This window comes from Pseudopipra pipra, chromosome Z, assembly GCF_036250125.1.
Source record: "Pseudopipra pipra isolate bDixPip1 chromosome Z, bDixPip1.hap1, whole genome shotgun sequence".
NCBI lineage: Eukaryota > Metazoa > Chordata > Aves > Passeriformes > Pipridae > Pseudopipra > Pseudopipra pipra.
In genome coordinates, this window is record NC_087581.1 from 18,382,745 (window position 1) to 18,392,611 (window position 9,867).

A 9,867-nucleotide genomic window follows, 5' to 3' on the forward strand; every position below is an offset into this window, starting at 1 on the left:
CAATGCAGAAAGAACCGTGTATTGCAGAATACACCATCTAAGGAGTCTTTCTGCTGTGCCTTTTGCAATCAGATATGTCTGTCTCGTATTGGCCTCATAAGCCACCAGCGTGCCTGTAACAAATGTGGATAGAGCCTTCCCAAATCTTCGTTCACGAAGCCCAGCCATGATGATGACATCCCTTTTTTTCTCTCTTTATTTAGCAAAATCTGAAGGGAGTTCATAGGAATAAATGTAATTGTTTCTCCTTCCAAGGCATATGTTACTATTCTTTATTTTTTCTTTTTTTAATGAAATGCAGAGACTGAAAATGAAAATGTTTCCATACCGAAAAGGTAAGTCATGACTGGAACTTAGGTGTTAAAGAGAAATAAAAAGCAGTCCATGTCTATTGAAATTCTCTGCTTGTTGCCATGCAGGTGTGTTTATGATTACCTCATAACCCACTGCTAGTTTCCTCTCTTAGCAACTTATCACCCTTGTCTTCAGGAGAACAATAAAGCTTCCTAGGTCAGCACTGGACTGATTTGGCTGTTGCAAGTAAATACAAAACTTGTAAAAACCATTCATTTACAAAAGGCTTCAATTCCACTTGTAATTTATCTATTTCTTATTCACATTTTTCACTCTTTTTTTCATAAGTACTATCAAATTACATGTCCATATATTTAAATCTCTTATTTTTCAGTGGGAGTGGTACAGTTTTCTGTAGACAACATCACAACACCAATGCTTAGTAGTGGGTAGGTACTGTGGTATCACGCTGGCACCTGGAACCTCCTCAAGAAATTGTCCCTTACACAGCCACTGACACCAAAGGCAGTATCCTGCAAAGGCAGGGCTTGAGCCCCTGTGCACTTCAGGATTGGTAGTAGAGAGGCACATCTAAAAGTCCTCATCTCTCCTGTAAATGACACTGTTACCTCAGAAACTACTGTGCCTGGGCAGTAATTTGATTGGGAGAAAAACACTTTAGCCAAAACACCACCTTTGTACAAAACGCATGACATTTTTAATAAGATTCTGTAAAATTCTACAACATTGGTAAATTATTTCAATTATGAATATGGCTAGTGCCTTCTACATGGCTATTTTCACATAATTTCATGATGTCGATTATTAGCAATGTGACATATACTATGTCTTTGTCATAAGTCACTAAACACAGCTGCCACTTAGTATTGCTTGAAATATTTTTTCTCCTCTGAGTGGCTCATAAAGGAGATGATTCACTCTAGGTAAAAGTAGATGTTACCTGTCTTTCATTTTAATAACTTAAATATTCTTTTTATATTGTTACAGTAAATTTTTACAACGAATCACATTCTGTTGTGGTGCTGTGAAAACTTGTAATGTGCTCAAAAACATTTCACACCCATTTACTTGAATTCCATAGGAAGAGTTGTTTTGCCCATGTCTACTAAAAAAGCCACTGCTTTTTAGTAGTAGTAAGGAGGTTGATGAAGAGAGAGAGAGAGAGAGCTTGTTACCTTCTGTCTCCTTTCCTGAAGCCAGGCTAGAAATCTACACAAATCTGATTATTTTAGAAATTCTACAGAACTGCAGATGAAAATGAGTCTTCAAAGACAGATCTCAGAATAATTTAACAGTAGTCATTTGGAAATCTAGAGACCTTTTACCCGCCATTTATGAGCAACTGACTTGCTCATAGGAAATGGGGAAAATAAATTCTGAGGGCTACTGGAAATGACGTTTTCAGGCAACTAGCCCAAGGATTTTCAGAATAGTCTGTAATTGAAGTACAGTGGAGGGAACTGCCTCTTTGATGCGTATGGGTATTTTGATTAAATGTGCATGCACTAAACTATGTCAAAATAAGGTAGCATGTCAGCTGGCTCAAGAAATAATAAACTACATTCATGCAGTCTGTGATTCTTCTGAAGACAGCACTATTCTTTAAGGGACAGATTCAATCCAGTGAGTTTCCTTAATTTTTTTTTCTCAAGGCTGGGAGACCATGAATTCAAAGGCAGGTGGAAAAGCCCCTCTGCCTGGTTTGCACTAAGTTGGCAGTAGCTCTTAGCACTGGGTACAGTAAAGACAAAGTTTGCTGGAGATAGTTTTCAATGGCCAGTTTGGCCAGATCAGACCCTCTTTGGGCTCAGTGCTGGCCTGGCCTGAGGTTTACAATAATCTGCTCAGTGGGAGAGAGCAGACATCTTCATTTCAGGAGCAGAAGTTTCCAAAACTGCTTTTCAGAGTCAAGCCTCTTGCATGAAAGCAAGCCTAGCTGATTCTCTGTCCTGAATACCTTTCTGACTGCTCCTTTCTTGCCTTGTAGACATGGAAACTGCCAAAAACTCATCCAGGGCAAACCCCAAAGACTATCACCAGAAGCTCTCCCCCAGGGCTTTTACCTGCATTTTACCCACGTTTTTCACCACATATGGGAAGATAGACAAAGAGGCTGGAAGATTATAGAAACTGAAGGATCACAGATTTGAAGGTAACACCCAGCCAAGCACTCTGGCTGCATGAGACCTGACTTTTCTACAATCTCTGCCTAGGATAGGTGTCTGGATGACAGACAACTAGCCAAACTTGAGTACAGGCAACACCTCTCAGTGTGGTCCAGGTGTTTTTTCTGATGGTTTGGTTGTCTTCAAATCCAAGCCACCTTCACTTCATCTGGAATAATTCTTCCAAAGGCCAACCAGAAATGGACATCTACTGGGATCCTGACTTTAGAGACGTAACATTTAGATGCAAAATTTAACAGCTTCCCAAATATTTCACAACTCACTTTGGTTCAAAAGCCTTATGTTTGGATTACAGTAGTTCAAGCAGATGACCATTGTATATATTTTCTTTTTATACTGGACCATTAAAAATCGTAACCAGTCTCTATAATATCAAACTGAAAAAGGACATTTTCCTTCTGAGCCACTTGAACAAAAGACTCCAGTATAAGCCTACTCCATCTTACCAAACAGATTTCACTTTAAAAGATTGGATTGCACCTGGCATTCACTAGTGACGATATGCCTGAAATTATATAGCATATGCTGTGTAATACTCACTGTTATGTACAAAATCTGTTTGGCCAATGTTGTTTTTACCAGACCTACAGCATGTTTCTGTCAGGATGGGACTGACACATGAAAGAAAGGAAGTCTTAAATATTTTACGTGGAAGATTTCCATTTAAATCTATTTTGCAGTTTGGACCAATACATCTTAAGCCCGCATGTCTTTCCCTTTTTCTTACCCCTTCATCCTCCCATCCTCAACCATAAGTACAGTGGGCCAGTGTATATTTCTATTGCTCTACCAGCATTCTTGTTAGATGTGTGATTCAGTCCCAAATTCAGTCTTGACTGGAGCCACAGAGAAGAGAAAATTCAAAGTTATTAAACTTTCTTCTCGTTTTACAGCAGCTGAAAGAGGCATTTTTAAAGGAAGATGTTATATCTATACCTATCTTTGACAGTTATAACTGACTCAAGTTGTTAAAACCCAATTTTCTGTGGTTCGGTTTAAAACAAAATCTTTTGCTTTCTTTTTGGATTTTTCTTTATTCATTGCTTGAACTTCCATAGGAACTTTAAAACTGAAATGAAGCTCTCTACACTGTGAGGAGACTGCTCATTAGTGGAGCAAATACAATATTGCAACTAACCACAAATACTGATTTAATACAGAATTGATTTCTCCCTTAAAAACATTTGTTCTTTGTTTTGGGGGGGGGGGGGTATTTCGTTTCCGGGGGGATTTTGGGGTTGGGGTTTTTTTTGTTTTAAATCTTAGTGGAAATCAAATTAAGAATTTGAAAACTACTGTACGGGGAAAAAAGGTCCATCTTTCAAAGCAGGCCGTTTCCTCCACATTCCATAATTTATTGCAAGGGAGCGGAAAAAAAGAAAAAGGAAGAGACAACAGAGGGAGTGAGAAACGTCAAACTGTTCCGAGAAACAGTCCCACGGAGGTCTGGGCCGGTATCTCCGTCGTGGCCGGTGCGGAGCCCCGAGACCGGGATGAAGGAGAGGGATGCGGAGCGAGCCGCCAGTGGGACCATGGCTTTGGCCCCGGCGTTGGCGCCTCCGGAGTCCGGCCCATGCGGCCCTGCCGCGGGCCGGAGAGTGGTCGAGGGGTGTTTTCCCCGCCGAGGAGAGGCGGAGAGGCTGCTGGTGGTTGCGAGCGCCGAAGCACCAGTGACCCGCGCTGCTCCGGCGGGCCCCTGACAGGGAGAGTAGCAGCGGTGTGGGGCCGCTGCCACGCTTCCCCTTGGAAAGAGGAGGCGAACGCCCGCACAGGGACACAGGCCGCAGACATGGACGGGAAACGGCGCGTCTCGCCTCACGGTACCAGACGGAGGGATTTGCGCTCCCAAGCTCCGGAGCAACCCCGCACCAGCCGGTCTGGGGCATGGCGGCCCGAGGGCTGCCCTCGCTCGTACTCTTTCCATCCCCGCCCTGCAGTGCGGGCGGGCGAAATGCATACAGGCAGCACAGAAGGGGCGACCCTTATGCCGCCCTGTCTTATGCAGCTCCGGGTGTTCTCTGCTTCGAGGTCTTGAGGCTGTCGGAGGAGTCGGGTGGCCCTGCCCCGTCCCACTCCGAAGTCAGGCGCCAACCCCCAGGGCGTGAGGGGACCCCCCGCGGTCTATGGTACAAGACCAGAGGGCGCCCCACTTTCCCAGCTGGGATCGTTGCCGAAGAGTTTACAGGAAGGTTTACAAAGAAGAAAAACTAATTGGAAAAAGGCAAAACGTGCAGAAACGCACTTGCCAGAGTCAGTGGGATGATAGAAAGGAGGAATTGAGAAGAACAAACCCCGCTGCACAGCAGCGATCCCGCCGCACCGCCGGCGGATCCAGGCCCTCGCGTCCCCACTCGCGTCCCTGCCCCGCGGTGCCCGGCAGCTCTACCCAGGTGTTCCCAAAGTCACCGGATACCTGAGCGCTCAGGAGAAGTTTCGGCTCCCTAATCGCTCCAGGCTTACTCCTCTGAGACTCCGGCGGCACTTAAGGAACATCTGGGACACCGTGGTTACGAGTGATCAAAGAAGAGATAAGATCAAAGATCACTTTAATTGCGAAAATAAGGCCAAATAGGATTTTCAGAAAATCAGCTACATATCCAAGGTTGCTAAAAGCACTATTTTCGTTTAATGTAAGAGGGTGAAGTTCAGAAATTACTGGACACTTACATTCACGTGACACACATATTTCACATTCCCTTTTACTTACAAGTAACACAGATTACACAAAAATAAACAGGAAAAATATATATGTGTATATATATATATATATTTGGTCAAGCATTCATTCCACGGGTACGCGGCAGCCGGCCCACTGCCATTATCCCATCGAGCGCCGTCCCCTCCCAAGGTTGAAAGAGGCCTCGGATCCCGGCCGCAGGGGGCGGAGGAGGCAGGGGAGGGGCAGGGGCAGGGCGGGCAAAGGGGCTGTGCGGCGGGCAACGCAGTCCTGCCCCAACCCCGGGCCCCGCGGGGAAGGAGGGGCCAAGCAGCTGGGACAGTGGCAGAGCGGGGACCCTCTGCGGGCAGAGGCTGGCAGAGCCGCCCCGACAACTGGCCGGGCCAAGCTAGGCTCTCCTTGCAGGGACACTGCGTGCTCTGGCCGCGGCTCTCAGCTTGCGGGGAGGGTCGTGCTTACCCCCGCCGGGACTGTCTCGGGGGAGGAGAGTACCTGCTTTCCCCACCTACGGCTGCCGCCGGCAGATGCTCTCGGCTCCTCCCCTACTGCTACGGAGCACATGGCAATGTTTTGGTTGATCAGTTTGAATCGTCGTGTTGTTGTCTTTTTTTTTTTCTTTTTTTCCCCCGAGCAAAATGTGCCTCATCTGGCTGCCTCCGAAGCAACCGCAATGTCTCGGGAGAAACTTTCAAGCGGCTTAAGGAAGAGGGGGGAAAAAAAGAAAAGAAAAAAAAAAAAAGAAAGAAACGCCACTTCGCAGGCTGCTTAAACTCGCTGTGCCGTTGCGAGCGGGGTGTACTCAAGAGATAGTCGCACAGCTCCAAGCCTTTCCTTGCTGGGAAACACTTGGTCGAAGGCATTTAAAAAAAATAATCCCCATAAATCTCCATATAATGAGGCGTGCAGTTGGGGTTTAAGTCCCATCATTTCCCTGTGCTGTAACAAAGGGAAGCCCGATGAACTGGAAGGTCCTAGCATAGCAGTAGAGCTGTCAGGCACAGGTAATGCAAACAGGGACATTGCTCTAAGTACTTTGCAAGATTACAAACCATGGTCGGTTTTCCCAAGAACACCCACTTGAAGGTTTCACAGCCCGGGAAGCAACGCGCCCAAAGCTCCTTCCTCCGCCTCCAGCCTCCATACTCACACTACTGCCAGACCGAGGTCGGGCTCTTGAGTCCACCGCCGTCGCCTCGTAAATCCAAGAATAATCCCCGACACGGAGGTTTCCTGCATAGGGTGGTTTGTTTTTACCGATGCTACTTGGGCAGACACAGTGGCTTACAGCTACCACGAGCAACGACCTGCAAACTCTAAGTCTACCCAGAATGATGGAGGGGACGGAAGGAGGCGGGAGCGCCGGCGCCCGGCAGCGGAGGCCATGCAAGACGAAGGCGGCCGCGGAGCCCTCCTGGGCCGAGCGTCCCGCGCCCTTCCCAGCGGAGCCCCGTCCTGCCTCGCGGGGCTTGTCCGGCGAGCGAAGGAGCGAGGGACTACGGCGCGCTGCGGGGGAGATGGCGGGGTCCCCCGCCCTTCGGACGGCGCTGTAGAGGAGCTGGGAGGGGGCACTCTGCGGCGCACGGCAGGCGGGTGGAGCGAGTCGGAGGACCCCGCTTGCCCCGTCCCGTAGCGGGGGGCTTCACTGACGGCAAAATTTGCACTTGATAATTTTCTTAAAAGCACTTTGGAAGTCTTTGTTGAAATAGGCATAGATAATGGGGTTGAGAAGGGAGTTAGAGTAGCCCAGCCAGTTGATTACTGCCCCTAGCCACGCGGGCATGTAGCACTTACTGTCACAAAAGGGCAGGACTAGGGCCACGATGAAAAACGGCAGCCAGCAGAGGATGAAGGTGCCCATAATGATGCCCAGGGTCTTGACAGTTTTCCTCTCCCGGGACAGAGCCATTCTCCGTTTGGCCTCCGTGTTCTTCTCATTGCGTCTCTCGAAGGAGGAGGGCGGTGGGGAGTCGCACGCCTCGGTGGGCAGCGGCAAGTGAGTCTTGGAGGAACTGTTGCAGCGCTGGACCTCGATGATCTCCAGGGCAGTCCCGTCCTGGCCCTGCCGCACAGCGCCGTTAACACAGGCACCAGGCTTGGGCTCTACAGTTCGCCTCCAGCCCTTGTCGGGCTCCCCGTTGCCTTTCTTCTGCGCGGTGGCCGGAGAGAGGGTGAGGCAGGTGTCGGCGATTTTCTTCTTCTCCGCTTTCTTCACTGTCTTGCGGATTCTAAAGCGGGCCGCCTTGAAGATGCGACCGTAGAGCACCAGCATGAGGAGAAGCGGAATATAAAAGGCGCCGAAGGTGGAGTAGATGGTGTACCCGTGGTCCTTACTGATGGTGCAGGCATCGGGGTTCGAGCGATCCTCCGGCGTTCTCCAGCCCAGCATGGGCGGGATGGATATCAAGAAGCCGATTAGCCAGGTCAGGCTGATAAGCACGGCCGCCCGTCGGGGAGTCCGCTTGTTAACATAGTCGATGGGGTCCGTGATGGCCCAGTACCTGTCCAAGGCGATGGCGCACAGGTGCAGAATGGAAGAGGTGCAGCAAAGCACGTCCAGCGAGATGAAGATGTCGCAGGTGACCTGCCCCAGTGTCCACTTGTTCAGCACCTGATACAGGGCCGCCATGGGCAGCACCAGCACGGATACCATGAGGTCGGTGACGGCCAGCGAGCCGATCAAATAATTGGCCACGGTTTGCAGGGAGCGCTCCAGGGCGATGGCCGCGATCACGCAGGCGTTACCGCTCACAGCGCACAGGATGAGCGTTCCCAGGAGCAGGGAGGTGAGTACCTGGTAGCCCAGGGTCACCTCGGCGAGGCCAAGGCTGCCTGTCCCCTCGGGGGAGCGCGCTGGGGAGGTAGTGTTGTTGGCCACATCCATGCCGGGCGGGGGGGGGTCGCTTCAGGAGACAGGCATGGGAAGAGGCGCCGGTCACTTGTGCGCTTCCCTGGCAGGAGGCATCGCCGCCCCGTGCGCTTTGGCCACGCCGGGCACCCCCCGCTCAACCACCCCTCCCTTCCCTATATAGCGCGGCGGGAGGCTGCCGAGGCTCGGAGGACGGCGGCTGGCGGAGCCGCCCCGCTCCCGCCCATCCCCGCCGCCTCTGCCCTGCGCGCAGCCCCGGGCCGTGGGGGCGGCCCTCCCGCCGCCGCTCGCCGAGCTGCTGCCCCTTGCTCTGCTGCTCTCCCGTGCCGTTCCTCCCTGCTCTGCCTCTTCGCGCTCTCCTAGCTTTCTCCCTCCCATTCATCCTCCCCTCCTTCCCCTCCCCTTCCGTCCCCTCTCCCTCCCGCCCTCCTGCGGGGGGGGTCTCGCTGGGTCGCCGTCGTCGGGCGGGCGGGCGGGCGGAAGTGTCCGTCACTCCCTCCTGCCCCCTGTTCTTTGGGGGGGCACCGCAGAGAAACTCTCCACGACTGCCCTCTCCCTCTCCAAATCTCGCCGCAGCTCTGCCCCGGCAGCAGTGCTCTTAGCTGCCCCTGGGGACTGGTGCCGGGACGGAGGGGAAGGGAGGCGAGGGGATAGCATTCTGTGAGCAGGCAGTGCCGGCTGGGGCGGTAGGGCACCGCACCGCCCGGGCTGCCCACGGGCCGGGAGTGCCGAGGCGAGTGGCTTCGGAGGTGCCGATCGCCACCTGCAGGCAGGCGGCGGCAGCCTGAGTGCCTGGCGCTCGGCGGGGTTCGGCCGAGAACCGCGAACACGGGACCGGGCAGACTTCGTGCGGGTCGGCACCCTCGCCCCCCGCCCAGCCTCCCCGGGGCGCTGCCGGGGCTGCCCGGGGAGCAGCACCAGCCGAGGTGCCGCGGGTGCAGGGACAGCGGGAGCACGGGCAGCAGCGTCCGTGGGTGTCTCGGCAGGGACTGCTGTACGGACGCACAGGGCTCCCGCTCACCGCTGACGAGTGCTGTAGCGATGAAAGCCCGATTCGTTACGATTCATGCCATCGGCCCACCGTCCTGCCGTCGAGGGCTCAACTCCGGTGCGCGGCTCCTCGCCCCCGCGGTTCCCCGCTTAAAGGCGGCATTGCCCCCCGGCCCTCCCGAGACGGGAATTGCAGTGCAGCACGCTGTTGAAATCACTGTTCTCTTACAATAGTAGCAACAGAGGCAGCAACAATAAAAAAGTAGTTAAAAAAAAAGATTAAAAAAGCGTTATGGTTCCTTTCGACAGGAGGGTGAAAGGCTGTGTCTGAAAGTGAAATGAGAAAAATATCACTGGGAACAATCTTGAATAAAAAAGTGTGTCAAATTGACACATCATAAGCAAATCAGTTATTATCCAGTAAATAGAACTAACAATCCTGGGAAGACTCTATCATTAAAAAAAAAAAAAAAGTGGTGGTGTTTACTAACTGTCTGTCACTGAAAGACAAAGGAAAGTCTCTAACACAACTTCTGTGACACGTTTTCTGCTATATTGCGGCGCCGTATTTTGAACGATGGGAGTTCTCTCATTCCGCTCTGTAATTCTGCAAACTCAGAAAACGCAGAAAGCCGAATAAGTGATTGCTTAACAAGAAGATTTGCTGATTCTAACTTAATCAAACTTGAGATGAGGTTCACAGAGCCTGGTTTGCACACCCTCAGGTTTCCTTCATCTTCTCTCAGTCAACACTTAAAAATAAAGTTGAGTTCATAGCTTCAAAACGTTTGGACAGATTTCGGCCGCTTTCTCTTTACGACGGGTCCAGACTG

At 51.4% G+C, this 9,867-nt stretch overlaps 1 protein-coding gene across 1 annotated transcript in view; it reads right to left on the reverse strand.

The window, feature by feature from the left end:
• HTR1A (5-hydroxytryptamine receptor 1A) overlaps positions 1 to 8,820 on the reverse strand; it is a 42,230-nt gene extending 33,410 nt beyond the window's left edge. Inside the window, exon 1 of the mRNA XM_064640842.1 lies at positions 6,326 to 8,820. Coding sequence (XP_064496912.1) covers positions 6,818 to 8,059 — 1,242 coding nt within the window. The 5' untranslated portion in view covers positions 8,060 to 8,820 and the 3' untranslated portion in view covers positions 6,326 to 6,817. The remainder of the gene's footprint in view (positions 1 to 6,325) is intronic.
• Between the last annotated feature and the right edge of the window lie 1,047 nt (positions 8,821 to 9,867).